At 42.8% G+C, this 25645-nt stretch overlaps 1 protein-coding gene across 1 annotated transcript in view; it reads right to left on the bottom strand.

Annotated features, from left to right (window-relative positions):
- Positions 1-633: 633 nt before the first annotated feature.
- The window catches only part of RB1 (RB transcriptional corepressor 1), a 1321361-nt gene continuing 1296349 nt past the window's right edge, over positions 634-25645 (bottom strand). The window contains exon 27 of the mRNA XM_086934987.1: positions 634-1936. Coding sequence (XP_086791113.1) covers positions 1863-1936 — 74 coding nt within the window. The 3' untranslated portion in view covers positions 634-1862. The remainder of the gene's footprint in view (positions 1937-25645) is intronic.

Consider the following 25645-nt stretch of genomic DNA (forward strand, 5'->3'; position numbering starts at 1 on the left):
CAGTACTCGTTGTCTGGACCTCCCATCAGGCACTGCTCAATGTTGAGTGGAAGATTCATTCACAATTTGGAGCTGTAGGGAGAGATTCAGGTAGGGTGTAAATCAACCATAAATTATTGCTCTAAAAGGCACACACCATGGCAGACTGCAGTATCGGATGAGTACAGGTTTGCACCCGACTCATATTCTACCTAACTTGGTTGGTTCCACTGAATCCCTGCCCATGGAGGTAAAACATGTCATTAACCAGAGGTTATTTATTAATGGAGAAACCTTTGCTGAACGGGGCACAGGAACTTACAATCCATGTTCTTCAGGTTCATGGATAGTCCTACTTATGTGGGTCACCAGTTTGACCTCCATCACATATTTCTGAAACACCCTAATTCACCAGAAAAAAGGAATTGTGAAGTTCGATTGTGGAGAATCATTTCCTGCCTCAGTAACATGGCGACCATCTATTCTGTAAAGCACATGTTCACTGCTCTCCGAGTTGCACCTTCTCACCTCACTAACAAGTTTTCTAGACAGCAAACTCGAACTGTAAGACGCAAATCAATCACCAAAATGACAACTAATATACTTTTATTTAAGTCACAGTCTGTCATATGAAAGAAAAGAAACGGACAGCAGTTAAAACTTGACAGAACTCATGTTTTACTTGCAGATTCAGCACAGTGCACACGTAAAATAAAAGCAAAATAAAATGGTACCGAGTTTAAACATCTTTGCTACTTTACACAGTCCCTTTTTTTAACTTAACATAATCTTAATAAGTTACTCATCCAGGAGAGTATAATCTAATTTCACAGTTGATAAACATGCTTTTCTTTAAATGTTCTTTTTCAAAGAAAACAAACTGCCCAATACAGTGTAGATTTTACATGTCGCTAATCAAACTTGTGACTGAAGTATTATTTAAGCAACACTCTTTTCAATAAAGGTTACTTTGAGTAAACACCAAAGATCAAGTTGAATACTAAAGAAAAGAAATCGATGACTTTAAAAAAAAAAATACTGTAGAAAATATGAACTTATTTTCATTTTTTCAATAGTATGACACAAATAAATGGTACTAATGGGACCAAATTTACAATCATATCAACTAATTGCGCCAGCCATAAAAAATTGAAACGTGTGCACATTTTTCGAGAAGTATACAAAGGGGTCGTTATTGCTGCCTGAGGTTGTCATGATTCTGCTAATTTAACAGGTTCGCAATAAAAAGGTTTGCTCGGCTCCTGTTAAGTGAATCTGTCAAGTATGCTACTAAATGGCCCTAAAGCGCCAACTGAATAAAAATATGTGTGTGGTTTACTGATAAAGCAATCTTGTCATTGTTCTGTAAGTCTGAACCGATAAAAATACTTGTGATATGTTTCGTTGTAACTGACCAGTGTGTCTAGGTATTGACTAAAATATGGATTCTCACAACTGATGCAAACCATGAGTGCTTGTTTCACAATCCCGAAATAAGGGAGCAGTTTCAGTAGTATGGCTTCTTCAGAAGTATCCATCATTCTCTCTGATGTTAAATTTCTGTACATTCAAGACAGAGCAGTCCATTATAAACATAAGCAATTGGCATTAAGAAGGCTTCAATGTTTCTACAAAGTATTCCAATATAAAATCCATTAAAATATAAATTAATAAAATTCAATGGCACTTATTTTGTGTACAGGCAAATATCGTAAGCATAACATTTTTAAATGCCGAACAAATAAAACAAATCTAAAATGATTCATAAGCCTATTTGCAGTAATAAAAAAGGGGTGGAGTAGCAGGAAAACGGACTAATTAAAAAAACGGCAAATATTTAGATGCTGGAAATCATGGTGCAGATTCGGATCCATAGGGAACCATCACTTCTCCTCCTTGAGCGTGGTATCCATTTCCTCATCTTGTTTTTGCTTTTGCATTCTTGTTCGTGTAGATGCTATTGATAAAAGAGTAGAGTTCTGTTTTACACAATCAAATATTTGAATGAGGTAACATTTAAGGTGCATTTGTTAAAGAAAAGCCGGAATCAATACACAAATCTGACAAACCATTTTAAATATACCGTCCTTAAGATGTTATTAAAAAAAAAACAAGCTTGCATATATATTTGCTGAAAATATTGTAAATTAGGCAACTGTATGCAGATCAAAAAGTTACTAACCTGATGTAATCGGTATTCATCATGGACATCCCTTTCAGATTAAAAACCTCTCAACTTCTAGCAACCTGAAACCCCGAGTTCCCAATCTTGATTTTTTGCGTTTTTTAAAAAACGTACACAGTGATACCTCTTAATAAAAGAGCTTGCCTACTTCGAAAGCTCAAATTAATATCAAGATGAATACACTGCAATTAGACAGCAGTTTCAGTTCATATTTTGTCATTCACATTTCTCGCAGAACCTCAACGCCTTCCAAAGAATTGGTGAGTCACTTATGAATCTTCATATACTTACGACAAATAAGTGCAGCTAAATAATTGTGACTTTCTTGGATCGGTCTTGAAATCCATACCTCGTGAATAAATTACCAAGTAGTATTTTCCTTTTGATTGGGCCCATCATTGGTCTGGTTCCGGTAGTCACTTTATCCGTGACAGATCCGTTGGGCCTTCGCCCAACCGCCTTGCCTGCCTCTCTGGGCTTAGCTCTCCCCCTCTGGTGGCCCCCAGCACAACTTGTAAAAGGTCATTATCTAAAGATGGCACACATCTGCCACCTATCTACTTGCCACCCACATTCAACAAACCCCTGCAGTTGGATTTCTTAATCCTTATGCAAAATCCAGAACGGATAACTAATTTCACCTGGCTGTTGTGGAATCATGCAGTCTTGATGATATTAATGCATACTGATCTTCAGTTGGATATGCTGTTTCTATTCTGTATTTACTATTTCTCATTAAAAGATCAATAAAAACATATTAAAAAGAAAATGTGTATCTTCCCAAAGAAGGGAGATTATGCAGAAACCTAACACTAAACAAATGAGTAATCGCTCTCTTACTTTGGAGTGACAGCATCAAAATCTAAGTAATTATGTTTTTAGAAGGGGCCCTAGAGTTCCCAGGTGTCAGCCCGAGAGATTGATACCACAACATTATTTCCCAAGAATACTACATTCCCAGTCGTACCCACAAGCAGTCCTTGAGTGACGATAAAAATAATAATTTACCTTCTCATATCGTCATACAAGACCAATGTCATTAGGAGACCGACGTTGTAGATATCATAAACCCCTGAAAGTTATGCTATACACAAAGTCCTTCGCATCAAGCATATGTGAACACTGCTGGCAGCCAAAAAGTACCATGGAAAATGGCAGTTATTCAAACAGTGAAAAGGTAATAACCTCCAGCAAAAACACATGGTAAGTAAAACACATGGTAAGTATCAAAGACAAGCATGCCTTTTTAGAAACTGTGCACTGATCATTGGGTGAATTCAGATGGCTACAGGTTGATTTTATAGTCCCCAAGACAGCACCTTTCAAAAACTGACATCTCATATATCTATATCTATAATATCTAGATCTATATTCACTGAAAAAAACATAGGTTTGACACCAGTTATAGTTAAGAATTAGCATTTAAAAAACCTATTAAATTCACTGAAAAAACCATAAGTTTGACACCAGTTATAGTTAGCTGGAAATTTTACTGACATAAAACCATTGAAATTCACACGTTCTAGTTAGTTGGACTCACTATAACTTGCGCGCCTGCAATGCACTGCTGATGACGTCACATATTACATCACTCATGACATGGTCAGTGACATCACTCATGACATCACTGATGACACCATCCAGTGAATGTGTGTCTTTCTGAAAAATAAATATGTTTTATATATGTATTTGTAAAGGTCGATGGAAGGATACATTTTTAAATAAGTGTCTAAATGGATGTTTTAAAAAAAAAAATTTGATTGGTTAACTGGCTTATTAAGTGTATCTTAGTGAATACATATATTAGCGAGTAATGTTTAAATATTTAAATATATGTATCAGTGTTTCACTTTGTGTATAAGTGGCTGCATGGGTTGGTGAGTAGCTACATGTGTGTGTGTATATGGGTTATTAGATGGTTTTTTTAGTATCAGTATGAGTGTCTGTATGGTTTGGTGGGGGTATTACTTAGCACATAGATGCATCAATGACTGACTCACTGTTTGTATGTGTTTTGAAGACAGCATATGTGCAGGACTGTATGGGTGGATGAGTGTGTATATGTGTGTGTTAGTGAGTGAAAGACTGTCTCACTAGTGCCTTTATCAGTAACTACATATGTTTTAATCTAGTATATGTGAGTATTGATGTATATAAGTGAGTATATGTGAGAGTGAGAGATTGTAAGAGTTCCTGTTTAAATAAGTATGTGTTTCTATAAGTGATTGTTTAAGAGAGTAAGTATGTGTAAGTTTCCTTAGAAGTAAGGTGTTAGTGTGTGTATAGATGTATATGCAAATAAATGGATGTTCAATAGTTTATTTGCATGTGTGAGTATGTTTGCGAGTAACTTTTGGATGACTGTCGGGTGTGTAACATGATGTATAGGTGTATCACTACATATGATGAGTGAGTATGAGTGACTATATAGAACTGTTGGTGAATGAGTGGATGTGTATATAGATGGTGGAATTACTGAATTGGTTGTTGTAACTGGCATGGGTATCTCTATTTTTTTGAAAATGTTCGTTTCTATTTTTGAATATGTGTTTCAAGGTTTACATTACACTGAAAGGAGGTCTGTCACTCTGTCACAAGGATGGTGTCATCAGTGATGTCATGAGTGATGTCACTGACCATGTCCTGAGTGATGTAATATGTGACGTCATCAGCAGTGCATTGCAGGCGCGCAAGTTATAGTGAGTTCAACTAACTATAACGTGGGAATTTCAATGGTTTTATGTCAGTAAAATTTCCAGCTAACTATAACTGGTGTCAAACCTATGGGTTTTTCAGTGAATTTAATAGGTTTTTTAAATGCTAATTCCTAACTATAACTGGTGTCAAACCTATGTTTTTTTCAGTGAATTTAATAGGTTTTTTTAAATGCTAATTCCTAACTATAACTGGTGTGAAACCTATGTTTTTTTCAGTGAATTTCATAGGTTTTTTAAATGCTAATTCCTATCTATATATAGGGCCTCAAACCTATGTTTTTTCAGTGAATTTCAAAGGTTTTTTAATAGCAAATTTCTATTTCTATCAAATATAACATTTTTTATAATGAATCCTATATTGTATATTTATGTAATACTATTTTTTATATGTATAAATAGATTTTTTTTGCCCTGGAGCGCTCCCGGTGCGCGTACCGGTGTGCGCACCGGAAAGCGCAGTTTTGCGGCGCGCCCCAGTGCGCGTACTGGTGAGCGTCCCGTTTGCGCTATTGCCGCGAACGAAAACATCATCGTGACGTATCGCGTAGCCGCGTCTGCGTGATAAGCACGGCGTAAGCGCACCCGAGCGCATACGATCGCGCTACGTAAGCGACCCGGGGCGCGTAGCGTAAGCGCGTCGGGTCATGTGACTTGAAAATAACACTTTTCATTGGTTCAGGACAGTTTTGTTTTCCAAATGATGAAAGCCCCCACCTTTTTCCCTCATTCTCACTTTGTACTTTGACTGAGGAAGACCTGTTTGCAGACCTATTTGTACTGAGAAATGGCTACAGTAGCAGCAGCAGCAGGAGCATCTCAACCAACACCACTACCACCACCACCACCACCACAAGGACCACCACAACACCACAGCGGTGGAGAAGAAGAAGAGGAGGAGGAGGAGGAGGAGAGGCGGTTTCTGCCTGGAGATCCTACCCCCTATAAGCCAAAGGAGCACATTGTCTGGGAGTTTTTTAAAATCCCAAGGGGCCTCAAGAAAGTTAATGCGCCAAAGGTTACTTGTCTGATCTGTGGCACTGTACTTTTCAGAGGGAACCCTGCCAAAAAGTATTCTTTTGGCAATAACACTATGATTCGCCACATGCAACGCCGGCACCCAAACAACTATGCTGCGGCAGAGGTCAGAGAACTGACCAGAAACCCTCCCTAATCTTCTCCCAGCACCTCCCAAAGTAAACAACCCACTCCATCGGGTCCAGAGACAAGGGAGATGGTCCCAAACATCCAACCCCAGTTTGGAGATTTTAAAATAATTTGTAAATTTTGCGGGACTACAATTTGCTATGGAGAGCAAAGTATTAAACTCATCAACCGTGCTGGAGACAACCACAACTGTAAAAATAAACCTTAATTTTTTCCTGTTTTTTTTGCTCCAGTTGAGCCGTTTACAATTCCCTGTTTTTTGTTTGTCCCCATAAAAGTTACAAAAAATATATAAAATTGTTCATAAAAGCCAAAAAAAGTAAAACATGTTCCAAAAAACAATAAAAAAAATATAAAACAACAAAAAGAATAAAAAAACAGTTCTTTTTAGAACTACCTCCAATTTATAAAAAAAATGCTACATTTTTAAAAAACTCTGTCATTCTTTTTTCTCCATGGTACGCTCCCCGGTACGCTCCGCGGTGTGCGTACCGGGTGCTCCCCCCACGCAAATCGAAATTTTTATTTTTTTATTTTTGTGCCCCGCGGGCCCTATTATGGCCCCCACATCAAACCTAGACGGTCAGGGGGGGTCTACCCTGCCCCCTTTTGGTCATTTCCCCCTTTGTTTTTGCCACCTCTTGTGTCTCGATCCTACCGAGACACAAGATGGCGGCCGCTCCGGACTGTTTGGAATGTTGACAGACACCCGAGAGCCAATCAGCTTTCCGCTCGTGAACTCGCGTAGCACACTGGAGCGCGCCCCGGTGCACGTACCGGGGCGCGCTTATAGATATATTTTTTTGAACCTAAATTACTCAAAAGCCACTGGAGCACATATCTTGAGACATAGCAAAGGCACATCGGGCTACCAGTCCCTACAATTTTGCCAAGTTTGGTGGAAATCCATTCAGTTGTTTGGCCTAAAAGTGAGTCCAACCACCCTATGGAAATTAACATGGGGAAAACACGTTTTGGGACCCCCCTGTTATCTCGGCCCCCGCTTGACCAATCCCCCCAAACTTTCAGGGAAGGAGCGGAGCGCAGCGAGGCAAATTTAAGGAAAAGTACAGGCAGATCCCTCAATCGACGCCAAAGTTATTCCCAATAGAATGTTGCGGATTCCCTATAGAAAACGATCCTAACTATAACTACCTACTGGCGACCGCCAGTAGATATATATATATAACAAGCGCCCACATCACACAAAGCGGCAAAGCGCTCTACCCACTGGAGGGTCTTTAAATTAAACAGCCCTTTTAAATTGCATTTCCGGACGGGTGTCCGAAATCAGTAACAGCATTTAAATAACACAGAGTTGGACACGTAATTAAAGAAAGAAGACCTTGAAACAACACCGGACTGCACATTTAAAAGGTCTAGAACTGATGCGCAACCACAAGTACCACAACGCATTTCGAAACGGAAGTGATTCCTGAATAAAGGCCACTGGAGGCAAACGAAATGGATGCTGCAACATCGAACTGTGGAGTTGCGTGAAACAGGTCAGAGAGCGAGGCTTACCCTTTGAGAAAGTTCCAGGAGGAACGAAACATGTTAGGACTCAGCCTTGAAGTCGCTTGTTGTTCCATTAATAAAGCAGCCTTTTAAGGAGTTTTACAAGGTGTGACCAACTTTCTTCCCTTGGAGAAAAACTGTCCTAATACATATCGGCTTGGTTCTGCCGAAGGTCAAGCACCGCCACAAGAGCGCCGTGAGTCTCCCGCCCTGAACCAGCCTGCTGAACGGGAAACCGCATAGGGAGATTGGCGCCACCGAGAACTGAATCTCGGCATTGGTGAGGATGTCAGTTTCAAATGCAAACTGACCCACGAAAACTCGCTGCCACAATGGAGGAGCACTTTTAATAACAAGCGCCCACATCACACAAAGCGGCAAAGCGCTCTACCCACTGGAGGGTCTTTAAATTAAACAGCCCTTTTAAATTGCATTTCCGGACGGGTGTCCGAAATCAGTAACAGCATTTAAATAACACAGAGTTGGACACGTAATTAAAGAAAGAAGACCTTGAAACAACACCGGACTGCACATTTAAAAGGTCTAGAACTGATGCGCAACCACAAGTACCACAACGCATTTCGAAACGGAAGTGATTCCTGAATAAAGGCCACTGGAGGCAAACGAAATGGATGCTGCAACATCGAACTGTGGAGTTGCGTGAAACAGGTCAGAGAGCGAGGCTTACCCTTTGAGAAAGTTCCAGGAGGAACGAAACATGTTAGGACTCAGCCTTGAAGTCGCTTGTTGTTCCATTAATAAAGCAGCCTTTTAAGGAGTTTTACAAGGTGTGACCAACTTTCTTCCCTTGGAGAAAAACTGTTCTAATATATATATATATATATATATATATATATATATATATATATATATATATATATATATATATATATATATATATATATATATATATATATATATATATATATATATATATATATTTCTTAATAACTGGAATCTTGAAAATAAAAATCCAGACAAAGGTATTTTCTACACGACACAATGACCAAAAGGTGACCGCAATGATATATGCTGCATCCTTGTTCTGTCTAACCATACTGATTAAAGAGCCATCATTATTTTCTGACACTTTAAAGGTTCAAATTATCTCCACAATAAGCAAATGCATTACATTGTCCTTTAAGAAAAGGCCTGTGCACGTCATCCCTTTAGCTTCTTTGTAATGGCCATTCAATTAAGAGGAAGAGCTATCTAAACTTAAAAGGGATCTTCAGGTGAGAGGTCACCAAGGTCTGTGATGCTTGATCCTGATGAAGGTTCCTTCTTCCATCCTGATGAAGGTTCCTTCTTCCATCCTCGAGAGCAGATCAGGTCTGCTGGGTAGCTAAATGCGTCAACCTATTAACATGAAAAAGGGCCTCCGACTATGTCACAACAATAGCGATCCTTGAGGCTTTGGTTCACATACCACAATGAGATTGAATAGCTGCAGTGTAGGACAAACACAAGAAAAGGGAAGAAAGCCATCAAATCAAGAGCAGAGACCTGCAATTGAAAACAAAGCCATTCAATAATGAGCCAAGGGCTGACCAAAACAACACTCTAGGTATATATGTGTTGAAATAACATGTCTGTGACAAACAGTTAAACCTGTCTGTAGGCGAGAGCTAACAACTAGGTACAACATCAATGTCGAATTTTCAAAGCACTAATAAGAGCCACTTAAAAAGGCCAATAAGTTTCACTACTGCATACATTTCACATTCTACCTATCAACCAAATAACTCGCCAAAATAATTTCAGAATTTAGAATCATGGATTTCCTTGAGCAAAACAAAGTCCTCTCTGACACACAAACACGTTTTCAACCTGGAAGAGGTACGTAATAAACACTAATTGTAATAAACGATGACCTCAAGCACAGTATAGACTGCAGTACAGTCTTTGTACGCCTTTAACTAAAACTCTGCAGCATTTGGACAATATGGGCCGCCAACGTCTAATTCAAAGACTCTGACATACTAATTTGGGGAACAGTCTGAAAATGGATTAAATTCTACCTCACTGACAGAATGCAAATCATGAATGTAATTCCATTCCCTTCAGCACCATTCCTAAAAAACAGGTAGGCCTCCAGAATGCTCAACTACCGCCCCTGTTTTTTTAATGTATACCTTTCCCCTACTTCCTAAGGTTTCAAACACCATTAATCCCACCTGTTACAACTATGCTGATGATATCCAATTTATTTGAAAACTGGAAAAACACAAGTCCGGGACATACTTGAGAGCTATATAATCCCCTAAAATTAAGTTCCTCAAAAACCGAAATCCTCACTCGTGGACTACTGAAAACCCAGGAATCCATTGTGTCCTGGTCTAAGAAGACTCAACCTCCACTTACCATATCGATAGGAGTAAGAACCCATGTGTGATTGTGGACTTCATACTACCTTCCAAAGCCAGGTAAAAAATTTGACTAAAATCTCCTTCAACATCATACGAATATTGTGATATATATTTATTTTTTTGGGTTACTGTCGGGCTTAATCTGCAGCAGGCAGAGTGCTGTCATGATTTGACTATGCTAGTGGACTCAATGTCAGGCTTACAAAGCTATTACATTGCATCAAATGAATCTACTACTAGCTGGATTGATAGATTGCGTCAGTTGCATAATTTCTGAAGCGTCTCTGTATTGCACTACCAGATTGGTTAGTCCCAGTTGGTCTGAGAAGAGTTGTGCTTGATAAAACACAGTTATGTACTTCCTGGTGGTCTTCCAATACACCTAGGTGTTTTAGGGAAACCTAATACTACTGGTGGGCCTGGTTTTAGCAGCAATGGGTGCAACCAGTATATATATATATTATGTGAGAAGTTAGCCTGGCATATAATGTCCATTAGTTCTAGTGCAGTTATTATAAACAGTTGGTTCATTCGGGTGAACTATATTTCTTTACTTATCTCACATTTGCACACAATATTATTCATCATTGTTAACTGAAAAAATCAGAGCGAAAATATTAATGAAAAAGAGATGAGAATCCAAACCATCTGCGATTTTTCAAGATATTTCTATAAATTATGCTCATTTATAAATTCATTCATTTGTAAACGTACACAAAGTAAAAAAGGCTGAAAATACTGTACAAAAGTGGGCAAGTTGTGAAATTTCTCAGCAGAGGCATCGAAGATGATCTAGCAGGCATATTCAAAACCAGCCTAGATGCTGTATTTTGGATCACCTGTAGTTTTTTGAGAGATGTTGGCCCCGCTTCTGCTAAAAGGGCATTACCGTAATCTAAACAGCTAATAACCATGGCCTGGGTCAAGGTTCGACGATGCTCTAATGGAATAAAAGGGAAGATCTTCCTCAGCACCCTTAACCTGAAATAACAGGACCCCGCAACAGCCGCTATCTGATCTTGCATTGAGAGCAAATGGTTGATCTTAATACCAAGGTTGCTAACACACTCTTTAGGAGCGGGAGGGGCACCCAGCTGGGAAGGCCACCACTCCTTGGACCAGATTTCTGCTGCCTTTCCCAGCAGCAGGACTTCCGTCTTCCCAGGATTCAGAAGGAGAAAGTTATTGGTCATCCAGTTAGAGATTTCCAGGATGCCTGAGGAAAAACGTAGTCTGTCCGCCTCCAGGTTAGGACCAATGTTAAACAACAGTTGGGTGTCGTCGGCGTATGAAATAGTTTCGAACCCCAGAGCTTCCACTACCTTAGCCAGTGGTGCCATATAGATGTTAAAGAGGGTGGGGCTAAGGCAGGAGCCCTGGGGAACGCCTTTGCCTAACGGGGTTTTCTCTGCCTGATACGGGCCCATGATGACTGTTTGGGATCTGTCCGTCAGGAACTTCCGTAGCCATTTTAAAGCCAGTCCTTGGATACCAATGGCTCTTAACCTCTCCGCCAGCCTAGCATGTGAGATGGTATCGAAGGCCGCGGAGAGGTCAAGAAGAATCAAAATTGCCGATCCTCCAGCATCCACCGTCATCCGCAGGGAGTCAGTTACCGCTAAAAGCACTGTTTCTGTACTGAAACCCCTGCGGAAGCCGGACTGCGAGGCATCCAAGATACAATTTGATTCGAGGTAGAAGTTCAGTTGCTGATTTATCATACTTTCAAGTATTTTACCCAGAAGAGGGAGCAATGAGATAGGCCAGCTCTAGTGGGTTGGCAGCTGGTTTTTTTAATATAGGGTGGACAAACGCTTCCTTCCAGCAGATCGGGATTTCGCCCTCTGCAATAGAGAAGTTAAAAATTTTCTGAATCGAAGGCGCCAATGAATGGGACAAGAGTGCCATAACTTTTGGGGGGCAGAGATCCGCCGGGGAGCCCGATTTCGCAGTCTCCAGGGCTTTAACAGTTTCAAATAAAGTGATCGATCTAAAGGCTTCAAGGGAGCAATCCGTAAAAGTGGGTTGGCTACCTAAGTTAGGGAAGGAGGGGGCAGAAAGTATAAACTTGGAGTAAATAGTTTCAATTTTCTCCTGGAAAAACCTAGCCAGTGAGTCACATAAATCCTGGGACTCGATGGACGGTTGTTTACATGCCACCGGGGATACAAAATCATTTACTATATCAAATAATGCTTTAGAAGGATTCGTAGAGTTCTCAATTTGATGTGCTATGAACACATATCTTGCTACCTTTAAATTATGATGGTAGGTTTTTAATGAGACTTTATAAAGTGTCCGTGACTGGGGGGATTTACTTAGTCGCCAAAGTCTCTCCAATCTTTTGCAGGCGGATTTTTCCTGCTTTAGTTCGGAGGTATACCATCGTGCTGAGCGGCGGTTCAGCAGAAGTCTGGATTTCCTTTTCGCTGGAATGATTGAGTCAAGGGCTCTCCCCAACTCTACCGTAAAGGTCGATAAAGCTTTAGAGACCTCTCTTTCCTCTATTATAGGAAGAACCGGGAAAACTTCCTCGAAAGCCTGGGGAGTTCACTTATTCCATGGTCTCAGGATCCGTTGATCTCTGCTAGCAGGCTGTCCCGTAGATCACAACAAACAGGTTGGGCTCGCAAATTTAATCATAGTGTGGTCAGACCACGTTATGTTATGTTAAGTCTGCTTGTATAGCGCATGGCTACCCCAGCAATGGGGCGTCCCAGCGCTGCGGACATACCTAAGAGCAGTGCAACACAACAGAGAAGGTGAAGTTAGATGGAAGAGAACAGCCAAGTTTTAATCTGTTTACGGAACAGCAGGTGGTTAGAAGTGGCCCGAGCCCCAAGAGGGATCGAATTCCACAGCTTCGGCGCCAAATGCCTAAAAGAGTGACAACCCGCTCGGCACCTTCGGATCTTAGTCGTGCGTGCCAGTGACAGGTCGGCTGAACGAAGGGCACGCGAGGGGACATAGAAGGAACAGAGTCCCTGCAAGATTTGAGGGGCGGTGTTATACAAAATGTTATGAATTAGACAGACTTTTGAACTGGATACGTTGTTTGACCGGTAGCCAGTGTAACCGATGGAGAATAGGAGAGGTGTGGCATTTTTTTGGCAGAGCAAATAAAATGCGAGCCGCGGCATTCTGGGCTCTCTGTAGTCTGTTTATCACCGTCAAGTTAGAACCTAGCATCAGGGCATTGCAGTAGTCTAGATGGGATAAGACTAAGGCCTGAATTATAGTCTGGCGGATGCAAGGCTCAAAGAATCCGAGGATAGGTTTAAGAGAGCGCAGGCGACCATAGCAGGTGCCTGCCACTCTCTTGGCATGAATTTCCATGGAGAGTGAGTTGTCCAACATCACACCCAGGTTTTTGACAACCTCTTTGGGGGCAGGAGAGGGTCCCAGAGTGGGAGGCCACCACTGTGCATCCCATTTCTGGGTGTCCCTACCTACAAGTAGTATCTCCGTCTTAGAAGAGTTTAGCTGGAGATAGTTCTGTGACAGCCAATTCGATATAGCCAGGATATCTTCCTGGAACTTAATTTGGTCAGCCCCTCTGTTCTTAGAAAAGGAGAAAATGAGTTGTGTATCGTCCGCGTATGATATTAGTTTGATGTTGCGGTCCCTGGCCAACATGGCCAGGGGGCGGACGTACACATTGAACAATGTGGGGCTGAGCGCAGAGCCCTGCGGGACTCCACAGTCCAGGGGGTGTATGTTGGATGAGTATGGCGGGGCGTGCACTTGGAAGGAGCGGTCAGATAAGAACGACGCGAACCATTCCAAGGCTCTCTCCCTGACTCCGATATCCCACAGTCTCGCAAGCAGGATCCTGTGGGAGACCGTGTCAAAGGCCGCGCTCAAGTCCAGCAGAACCAGGGCAGATGTCTCACCCTGGTCCAGCCCCTCCCTCAGATGTTCCGTAACGGCTAGCAAAGCAGATTCCGTGCTATGTTTAGCACGGAAGCCGTTCTGAGATTCGTCCAATATTCCATTCGACTCCAAATAGGTAGTCAGAATGGAATTTACATGGGCCTCCATCACCTTGGTGAGATAGGGGAGCAGGGAGATGGGTCTAAAGCTGTCTGATCTGGTGGGGTCTAGTGATGACTTTTTTAAAAGGGGGACAACTTTAGCATGTTTCCAGGATGAGGGAATGGTAGCCGACTGAAGTGAGTTGTTAATTAACATCCGCCCTTCCCGCAAGATGGAGTCCTGGAATAATCTGAATAATTCTGGCTTAACAGGATCTTCCGGGGAACCTGATTTAACTCTTTTAATCAAAGAGTCCATCTCAGTTTGCTCAATAGGTGGTAAATATTGTAGTGAAAATAGCAAGTCGATGGACCCCATAGGGTTGGAATTAGCAATGGGTCCATCTGAGGTTAGAGAGTTATAGATCCCTTTGACTTTGTCTACAAAGAAACAGGCCAGCTCTTGACATTGGACACAATTAAATTACCTGGGCCTTCCGGTATCTTGGTCAGATCCTTTACTAAGGTAAAAATGGTTTTGGAGCGATTGGTACTGGAGTTGATCAGATCTGTGTAGTATTTGGCTTTTGATAGTTTTATAAGTTTATGGTAGGCTTTCGTAGCTACTCTAAAGTTGATTTTAGCCAGATGGTCATACGACCTCCTCCAGAGGCGCTCCAGCTGCTTACATTGTTTTTTCTATATTGTAAGGGCCTCAGAGTACCACGGATGAGTTTGGCCCCGCTTAGGCCTAGAGCATTTCATAGGAATGAAATGGTCGAGTGATTCTTTTATCCACTCCCTATAGGCTGTATCGGCCTCGTCCAGGTTGCTCGGCCAAGTGGGGCAGGAGGAATGGAGTCTAGCTTCGAACGCTACATTGTCAAGCTTGTTCCAGGGGCGCCTCCGCAACGGAGGTGGTAGCTTTTCCCTGCATCTAGCTGGAATCTGGATAGAAGTAAAAACCGGAAAGTGATCTGTCCAGCTAAGAGGACCGGGAATGGAGACAGAGGCTTCCTGGATATTCGTAAACACCGGATCTAATAAATGGCCTGCCTGATGCGAAGGCCCTTCAACCAACTGGTTGAGCTGGCAGGCTTCCATATCACCCAGAAACTTCAGTATGGTGGGTGAGTCCCGACATTCAAGATGGAGGTTGAGGTTCCCCAGTGTCATGAACCACCACCACCACTAAAGGTACACACATCCGGCTCCCACGAGGGTAGTTTTGCCCACTCAGAAAACCCGCCCCTGTCCCGTGCAGCCAGCACTCCAGAAATGTTATGTGTCAGAGTGTAAACCGTGTTTTCACTTTCAAGTGTATATTTATTCATTTATCTTTCTTTTATTGTTTAAATCAACAGGCGCCCAACGCAAGCAAGCGACACAGGTTCCAACTCGAACAATTTACCTGGAGAATGTTTTGAAGAAACATTAAGGAACTTGAACAGAGACTTCCTGAATTAGACATTTCTTGATCTTTAAGGCTTTGAGAAGTATCAAAGCTAACTTTTGGGACAATAATTCTCATAGAATGTTTTGTGTGCACTTTGTATCTTGTTTATAAGTTTTGTCTAGGAAGAAAAGGTGAAGGAAGACACAACCCAATACAGAGAGAGTAAGTGGTGTATACTAGTAAGGGATAGTGAAAAGGAAGGAATAAACAATATAAGAAAGGAAGTAACTTATCTAAATTGTTTCCTTTCCAGAGGCAATCAGAATTCTCTGGCAACTCATCCGTTTCAACCCTGCCCAGCTCTTCTTCACCCTTCACAACGACAACACGGACGTGACGCCTAAGCCTTAACAGTCGCAGGTAGGCTTGCACCTGATTTATAAAGAGAATCTATGGGAAGCTAACAATAGAGCAGAAGATTAGAGAATAGTGATTACAAATAGCTTTCTTTTATTGCCTCGCAGGTCGACAATAAGGAAGCAGGTAGCGTCCCCGATCCGGCCTACCTCCCTGATTTCTATATGATACCTCAGTGTAAACTACAAAATCACTAGGAATTACCTAGAATTTGGGGAAGTTGGTCCATAACGTCTCTGCGGAATCCCTTTACAAGTGGCCTACAGGTAAGAGTACTTGTAACCTTGACAGAAGGCAAAGCCCACGACAATTATTCCGCCCAGACGTTATGGATCCTTCCATTGCAAATTCTTTGCAAGACATGGCAAATCTGTTAACTGCAATTCAAGCTGATAACGCAGCCCTTCGTAGAGAGGTTGCTGACATTCGAAGTAATATGCAATCTGTTCCATCCGGTCCTAGTACTTGGAATTTCTCCCCTACTCAGAAGTCTGTGTTGAAACCAGCGACTTTTCAGCCTGGGTTTCAAACCTTGCATCCTGATTCTAGTTCATCTTCAACGTCAACTCAGATTCAAGTTGTAACTCCAGTACCTGTCCCCTTAGCACCTCCTGAAAGGTTTTATGGAGACAGTAATACATTTTCTATATTTTTAAATCAATGTCATTTACATTTTATAGCAAAACCAGCAGCCTTTCCCGATGACTCCTCTAAAATAGCCTTTATTCTCTCGTATTTAGGAGGTGATGCAGCTTTATGGTCAGTGCCAATAGTCGATCGTGATGACCCAATTCTCTATAATCTCCGAACTTTTAAAAATACCATGAAAAAACTGTTCGCAAAACATGTCTTTGTCCAATCAGCAGACCATGAGTTATTACATTTAAAACAGGGTTCGTCGGATTTGCTGCATTATATATCTCAATTTAATAGACTAGTAATTGAAGCTCACTGGCCAGAGGAAAAAAGGGTTTCCCTTTTTTACAAGGGACTCAAAGACGAATTAAAGGACATGGTCACACAGATTTTAGATCCTCCAGATACTATAGAAGATTTCATTGACTTAGTGGTAAAACTGAATCATCGATTGTCAGAACGAAGAGGCGAAAAAGGAAAGACTGAGGTTAAAGTCTTTTCTTTTAAAGAGAGAAATAGTAGTATGAGAACAGAAAGCACACCCAAGATTGATTTAGGAGAACCCATGCAGATAGGTACTATCAAAGGTCCTCTAAGTAAAGAAGAAAAGGACAAAAGAAGAAAATTAAACCAATGTTTGTATTGTGGCAAGTCAGGCCACTTTGTTAAGGAATGCCCGGTGCGCCCAAACAAACCCAAGGGGAAGAATCCTGAGGTAGCTGTGGTACAACAGTCGGAAAACTAACTAGCTCGACAAATCGAGAGGTCAGATTGTAGAGTAAGATTTCTAGTTTGGCCTCCATAACTCCTGAAATAACTTCCCAACATCTTAGTATAAAGGTCACTTTGCAATCTCTTACAGAATCAGGGAAAAAATGGACGGTTGACGCTTTAATCGACTCAGGGGCCACAGGCAATTTTATAGACACAATGTTATTAAAAGAATTAGATTTTAAAACCAAATCCAAGGAACATCCGGAAGTGGTCAGAGCTGTTGATGGTAAAGAGTTATCATCAGGTTTAATTCAATTTCACACCGAAACACTTGCCATGACTTGTTTGAATGTCCATAAAGAAAACATAACCTTTGACATCATTGACGCACCTCAATTTCGCTTGATTCTAGGTATACCTTGGCTCACTAAGCACAATCCCAAAATCGATTGGGTAGAGAGGACAGTGTTGTTAGATTCGAATTACTGTACATCAACCTGTTTGTTGTCACAAGATTCCAAAGTACTGATTCAAGGTAGTAATTTCCCCCTGAACTCAAAAAGTGTGTTACTTTTGGAAGGAATTCCTGAGGAGTATTCTGACCTTCAGGATGTGTTTGACAAATCAAAGGCCAATACCTTACCACCACATCGGGATTTCGATTGTCGAATAGATCTAGTGCCTGGGGCTACCCTACCGTGTAGTCGAATTTACGCACTCACCGAAAGAGAAAACGACCATTTAAGGGACTATTTAGACGAATACTTGGCAAATGGATTTATTAGACATTCGAAATCTCCTGTATCCTCTCCTCTCTTTTTTATTCCAAAAAAGGGAGGCGAGTTGAGAACTTGCATCGACTATAGAGCTCTTAACAATGTAACCATTAAGAACAGATATCCACTTCCGTTAATTCCAACTCTTAGACCAACTAAAAGATGCCGTCATTTATACTAAATTGGATTTGCGAGGAGCTTACCATTTGGTTAGAGTTCGAAGTGGCGACGAATGGAAAACAGCATTTCGTACCAAATTCGGTCTGTACGAGTATCAGGTTATGCCATTCGGACTCTGCAACGCTCCCGCAGCGTTCCAATTTTTTATAAATGAGGTTCTTAGGGAATTTTTAGATATCTGTTGTATTGTGTACATAGATGATATTCTCATTTATTCTAAAAACACCACAGAACATGTACAACAAGTAAGAGCGATTCTTCGAAAACTTCTTGACAACTCCTTGTATGTAAAACTTGAGAAAAGCACATTCCATACTACTAGAGTCGAATTCCTGGGGTATGTTTTAAGTCCTGAAGGTATATAAACGGATCCTAAGAAAATCCAAGCAGTTCTAGATTGGAGCAGTCCTTCTTCAGTGAAGCAAGTACAGAGTTTTTTGGGGTTCGCTAATTTTTATAGGCGATTTATCTGTAACTTTTCTCATTTGATAACCCCAATTACTAGGCTTCTGAAGAAAGGTGTAAAATTTGATTGGAATAACGATGCAGAGGAAGCTTTTCAGAATCTCAAAGGACAGTTTACCACAGCTCCTGTATTAATGCACCCGGACCCCTCTAATCCCTTTATAGTGGAAGCAGATGCTTCACAGTTTGCCATCGGAGGGATTTTATCTCAAAGACACAAAGAAACAGGTCAAATGCATCCAATTGCATATTATTCACGGAAACTAACCCCTACAGAACAAAACTACGCAATCGCTGACAAGGAGTTGTTAGCCATCAAAGCAGTCTTCGAAGAATGGCGTCATTACTTGTTAGGGGCAAGACATCCTGTAACGATCTATACTGATCACAGAAATCTACAATTTCTGCGCTCTGTTAAGGCACTCACTGCTAGGCAATTACGTTGGACATTATTCTTTAATGATTACAACTTTGTGATAACTTACCGACCAGGAAAAGAGAACCTAAAAGCAGATGCTTTGTCACGTTTGGGAATGTTAGGAGAAAAAGAAGATTCCTCTGAAAAAATTCAAGCTGTTCTACCAGACCATTGTTTTAAGATTGGAGTGATTGTTTCCGATGTAATGGAAGACATTAAAAAAAAGGTTCAGGAAAAAACATCACAAGATTGGTATGATTTGTATCCTCTGTTACAGTTAAGAGAAGGATTTTTGTATATGAATGAACAAATTTTTGTACCCACGCCAGAATTACAGAAAAAAATAATACAGTTACATCATGACACACTTATGTCTGCGCACCCCGGAATCATTAAGACCAGTCAATTGATTAAAATAAAATTCTGGTGGTCTTCCTTGATAAATGATGTTAGATCTTATATTGAGACTTGTGTGATTTGTGCACAGAATAAAACACAACATCAAGCACCTAGTGGTCAGCTGCTTCCTCTCCCGATTTCCCCTCAACCTTGGCACACGATATCTCTAGATTTTGTTGTGGAGCTTCCGAAAACCAAGGAAGGTTTTAACACAATTCTGACAGTAGTCGATCATTTCTCTCGTATGGCACATTTCATCCCATTAAAGAAAATTCCTTCTGCAAAAGAGTTAACACATATCTTTTCCAAAGAAATAATTCGACTACATGGTATTCCTTCGGTAATAATTTCTGATAGGGGTCCACAATTCGTTTCGCATTTTAGGCAACAATTAGGTGAAACTTTAGATATGGATAGTCGCACGTCTTCTGGGTATCATCCCCAAACTGATGGTTTAACAGAAAGAACCAATCAAACCATAGAGCAGTTTTTAAGATGCGCCTTGGTAGAAGAAGAGAAGGAATGGTCAGATATTTTATGGGTTTTAGAATTTGCATTCAATAACATGGATAATTCCTCCACCACTCTTTCACCCTTCTTCTGCACCTATGGGTTTCACCCTAAAAATATCCCAGAAACTATACTGATTCCTTCGGCTATTCCATCTTTGGAAGACCACATTACGAAATTAATTCATGTACAAAATCTGGCTCAGTATCATTTAGCACAAGCAAAAGAAAGTCAAAAAGAATCTTCGGATTTACACAGAAAACCGCCACCTAAATATTCTATCGGAGATAAGGTGTGGTTATCCACAAAGAACTTAAAAATAAATATTTGTAAAAAGTTTCGTCCAAGATTCATAGGACCATTTGATGTAGAGAAAATAATCAATCCAGTCAGTGTTAAACTGAAGTTACCCTCCAAGTATAAATTTCATTCAGTATTCCATGTGTCATTGATTAAACCTTGTGACCCTAAGACTAGATTTAAAAAGAATCCAGTACCCCTTCACATCGATGGAGTCCCTGAGTTTGAAGTCCAAAAGATCTTAGATTCAAAAAGAAGTCGAGGAAAACTGTTTTATTTGGTACATTGGAAGGGTTATGGTCCTGAGGAGCGAACCTGGGAACCTCTTTCCAATTTACAGAATTCTCCTCGATTACTTAGAAGTTTTCATCTTCATAACCCAAACAAACCAAAACCTGTTCCACACATCTTGGGAGGGCTCTTGAGAGGGGAGTACTGTCATGAACCACCACCACCACTAAAGGTACACACATCCGGCTCCCACGAGGGTAGTTTTGCCCACTCAGAAAACCCGCCCCTGTCCCGTGCAGCCAGCACTCCAGAAATGTTATGTGTCAGAGTGTAAACCGTGTTTTCACTTTCAAGTGTATATTTATTCATTTCTGTTAAAACTGTATGGTTTCATGATATCCTTTTGGGGTCAAACGCTGTTAATTCTGAAGATGAGGATGTAATTTAACTTCTGTTTGCACAATTGCTAGTAATGTTTTTTAGTCATTTGTCAGAGCGTGTGAGGGACGCTGGCGCATGCAGAGGAAGCGCACGCAGAAGAACGGTGCTAGCGCACGCATAGAAAAGCGCACGTTTAGAAAAGCGCACGCAGGAAAATGTGCGCGTAACGTCAAGGAGTCCTGGGTGTGGCACAACTATAAAAGGCCACACCCAACGCAGATCCACGCTTTGCCTTCCACCGTCGCCCAGCACAGGATCGTCTTGGGGAACTCACGGAGCCTGCAGACACCAGCCAACGCCCTTGCAATTTCGAAGGTCTGCATCTCGACGTCTTCTTCTCGGCATCGCGCAGCAAAAGAGAAAGAACACGGACAACAAAGAAAGCTAAGTGAAATCTTTCTTTTATTGTTTAAATCAACAGGCGCCCAACGCAAGCAAGCGACACAGGTTCCAACTCGAACAATTTACCTGGAGAATGTTTTGAAGAAACATTAAGGAACTTGAACAGAGACTTCCTGAATTAGACATTTCTTGATCTTTAAGGCTTTGAGAAGTATCAAAGCTAACTTTTGGGACAATAATTCTCATAGAATGTTTTGTGTGCACTTTGTATCTTGTTTATAAGTTTTGTCTAGGAAGAAAAGGTGAAGGAAGACACAACCCAATACAGAGAGAGTAAGTGGTGTATACTAGTAAGGGATAGTGAAAAGGAAGGAATAAACAATATAAGAAAGGAAGTAACTTATCTAAATTGTTTCCTTTCCAGAGGCAATCAGAATTCTCTGGCAACTCATCCGTTTCAACCCTGCCCAGCTCTTCTTCACCCTTCACAACGACAACACGGACGTGACGCCTAAGCCTTAACAGTCGCAGGTAGGCTTGCACCTGATTTATAAAGAGAATCTATGGGAAGCTAACAATAGAGCAGAAGATTAGAGAATAGTGATTACAAATAGCTTTCTTTTATTGCCTCGCAGGTCGACAATAAGGAAGCAGGTAGCGTCCCCGATCCGGCCTACCTCCCTGATTTCTATATGATACCTCAGTGTAAACTACAAAATCACTAGGAATTACCTAGAATTTGGGGAAGTTGGTCCATAACGTCTCTGCGGAATCCCTTTACAAGTGGCCTACAGGTAAGAGTACTTGTAACCTTGACACCCAGTACACTGAAATTAGCTACCTGTAAGGCCAGTGCAGTGATAGTTGCCACCAGCGATTCTTGAAAGGCACTGGCTAAGCCGGGGGGGCGATAAATCAGGAGCCCCGTAAGGGTGAAAGTGTCAGAAACCCGTGCCTTAAATACCGCGCTTTCGCAGTTTGTTATAGTTGTGGGGTTGAGGGTACAGGAGTAAATATCTTTAAATATCACTGCTATACCACCACCTCTACCCTTTGGTCTATTCTGGAGACATATGAGGTAACCCGGGGGAAGCTCCAAGGTGGAAATGGCCATGGTGTCATCGGTTAACCATGTTTCCGTCAAGAATAGGAGGTCAGGGTAGTGGTCTACGAGGAACTCATGGATGTCCTCATGGTGTATCACTAATGACCTACAATTGAGACTCACTAAGCTTAACTTTGTAAGGGACTTAGCTGCTAAGGTTGCTGACGCTAATAGTTGGCTAGTCTCTAAGGCCTTGAAGCCACACTGGTCACATTGAGCGCAGAGAGAGCCAGGGGACCACAAATGAGGTGTACATCCTGCCTGTCTTCCGATAGTGATCAGCTCCTCCCGGGCGTAGGGGGCCATGAGCTAGCCAGACGGCCAGGGCAACTGGTGACGGACTAGCGCGGACGGGCGCAGACTGGCTCGCCTTTGGCGACCCGCCGGCTGCCCGCCGCGCGCGTCCGCTGCGCGTGTGCTCGAGATGCAGCCTAAATAGGCACCGGTCCCGCCTATGGCGGAAGAATGACGCCCTTGGGGGCCGGTCTCGAGGTCAGGAACGCTCTCCACTCAAGCGGCACAAGCCGTGGTGGAACGAGGCGATGACCAGATGGAGGACAAGTGGACTTTATACAGAGGTAAGCGAGTATAAGCAAACTCGATAACGTGGTTTTAAAATGCAGTGCACAATAACATGAACGTGATGATAAAAACAAAGACAAACGCTGCTGCGGCGCCTCGTGTCTCAGGCGCGTCCGCTGCGCGTGTGCTCGAGATGCAGCCTAAATAGGCACCGGTCCCGCCTATGGCGGAAAATGACGCCCTTGGGGGCCGGTCTCGAGGTCAGGAACGCCCTCCACTCAAGCGGCACAAGCCGTGGTGGAACGAGGCGATGACCAGATGGAGGACAAGTGGACTTTATACAGAGGTAAGCGAGTATAAGCAAACTCGATAACGTGGTTTTAAAATGCAGTGCACAATGACATGAACGTGATGATAAAAACAAAGACAAACGCTGCTGCGGCGCCTCGTGTCTCAGGCGCGTCCGCTGCGCGTGTGCTCGAGATGCAGCCTAAATAGGCACCGGTCCCGCCTATGGCGGAAGAATGACGCCCTTGGGGGCCGGTCTCGAGGTCAGGAACGCCCTCCACTCAAGCGGCACAAGCCGTGGTGGAACGAGGCGATGACCAGATGGAGGACAAGTAGACTTTATACAGAGGTAAGCGAGTATAAGCAAACTCGATAACGTGGTTTTAAAATGCAGTGCACAATAACATGAACGGGATGATAAAAACAAAGACAAACGCTGCTGCGGCGCCTCGTGTCTCAGGAGCGTGCAGTGTCTAAACACAGGCGTGGGTTCCCATTGACTTTCTATGGAGATCGTAAAAGTTACAAAGTTACAATTTAAGGACACTTTCGGATGGACTAGGATGGAACCCTTTTAAACTAGGACACTTCGAGAGCCAAGACCTACGGGAGCACCAGAGAACTCGTGTTACCTCACCCAGGGAAGCCGGGTGCATAGTTGTCTTTTCGTGTCGGGTTTCGTCGTCGTTTTCTATGGAGAGCTGCAAAGAAGTGCTGCAGGCGACCAGAGGAAAAATGTCCGGGTGGATCGGTGATGTGAAGAACCTGAAAGCAGAGGGGACAGAGTCTGGGTCACTAGCCAGTGACCAGGAAAGTACCAGGAAGGAACCAGGCGATGTTGGGTGCTTGAAGGTGAAGAAGGTGAGTTTGTCTCTTCAGCCACAAGGTCCATGAGGCATCAACAATGACTAGGCTCTGGATTCGAGCTGTTCCACGGTGGATCTAGATGACTGCGGAGTCGGTATCCGGATTGGACCCAACAAGCCTTGCCAACCGCAACCTACGCAGGATGTCGAGATTGGCTCTGTTGCAGACCAGTAAGGTCTGTGGCGCTTCTCCTTTTCAGGAAAGCTGGAGCAAGCCTGGAGCAACCAGGAAAGCAAAGTAAATTCAAGATGGCGTCTTCAGGGGGCTCACTAGCCAAAGGGCAAGGAACCGGGAAGACGCGTCAAGCTCAAATGCAAAGGCGGGGCCCACGGCACACTTGCGGAGTGTGGGGGCTTGGGCTTCGGTGCAAATGGTGCTCGGGGCTGGGGCTTCTGGTACCCCAATGCACAACTTACTGAGGCTTCAGGAAAGGAGTGCAGGTAGCAAAATGCAGGATGTCCAAGATGTCCGGTCCCACGTCTCAAGTGTCCGCCACTTGTCTCAGCTTGGCTGTGGATCAGGGTCAGAGAAGTCTGGAAGTCCAGTTCTTGAGTCGCAGAGTCTTCGGGTTCCGACGGAAGCCTTGAAACTGCAGACCGGCGAAGTGGCTGTTGGTGCCTGTTTGCACAGGATGGTCACTCCTTGACCACAAGGGAGATGTCTTCCGTCTTCCAGTCAGAATGGAATGTCGAAAATCCAAGATATGTCTTTCAAAGATGCATCCAGGATAATCTAAAGTCCTGGGGACACAGCTCCTATACTTATACTAAGGAAGGGGGCTGGATTACCGGACTAGGTCCCTCCTATGGGTGGACCGGAGAAGGTGGTAGTTACACCCCTTTCACCCAGTTTTGCGCCTGAGCTGGGGCTGGAGTGCCCCAGCAACTGGTTTGAACCGGGCTATGCATGGAGCACCTTGTGTGTCCCAGGCAGTGTCTAGATGCATTCACTGAATGCAGCCCTCCCTGCCCCAATACACAAAACCCTTGTCTGGGGAGGTGCTGGCACCTCTCTGGACAGGAAACCTATTGTCCAGGTCTCCCCTGCCGGAGTTCCCCACAGCAACTGGAGGTCAGACTCGTGATGCTGAGGCTTCGTTTAACTTTAACTGGGTAAAGCAGTAACTTACATGTCTTTTCCCTCTAGAAGGGTGGAATGCTAACCCCGCCGCCAAAATTGGCGGGGGGGGGGTAGTTTGATAAAGCCAAACCAAAGTTAGCATTAACCGCGAGGATTATAATTCACTTAAGAATATATGGTATGGCTATATCATAGAACAGCTATTAGGAGATGGTTCCGAAAGCTGCAGAGGGGCTCAGCTCATGCTAGGACACCCTCTCACATAAAACCAAGCACTTTGCCTCCAGGATTGTCGAGGCCTACCATAGGAGTGGCTTAAAGGTGTACATGTGTCTACATATAAAGGTAGCAGTAACAGGTGATTACACCACCTTGCCCAGGCTGTGTGAACAGACCTGTGGTGTCAGTTTGGAAGGCAAACCAGGGGTGGCACAATAAATGCTGCAGCCCCTGGTAGGCCTAAGGTGCACCTATGCCCTGGGTACCTATGGTACACTATACAGGGGCTCACAAGAGTGACCCAGTAACCAATCTGGTATGTACCTAAAGTACATGGTATCAATATAGAGAGAGAACAGATGGGCTGTGGGTCTGAATAGCAGGCCCACAGCCACATTAAAGTCGAAAAACCAGAGAATCACAGCAAAAAGTG

The sequence above is a fragment of the Lissotriton vulgaris genome, chromosome 8, assembly GCF_964263255.1.
Source record: "Lissotriton vulgaris chromosome 8, aLisVul1.2, whole genome shotgun sequence".
NCBI classification, from domain to species: domain Eukaryota; kingdom Metazoa; phylum Chordata; class Amphibia; order Caudata; family Salamandridae; genus Lissotriton; species Lissotriton vulgaris.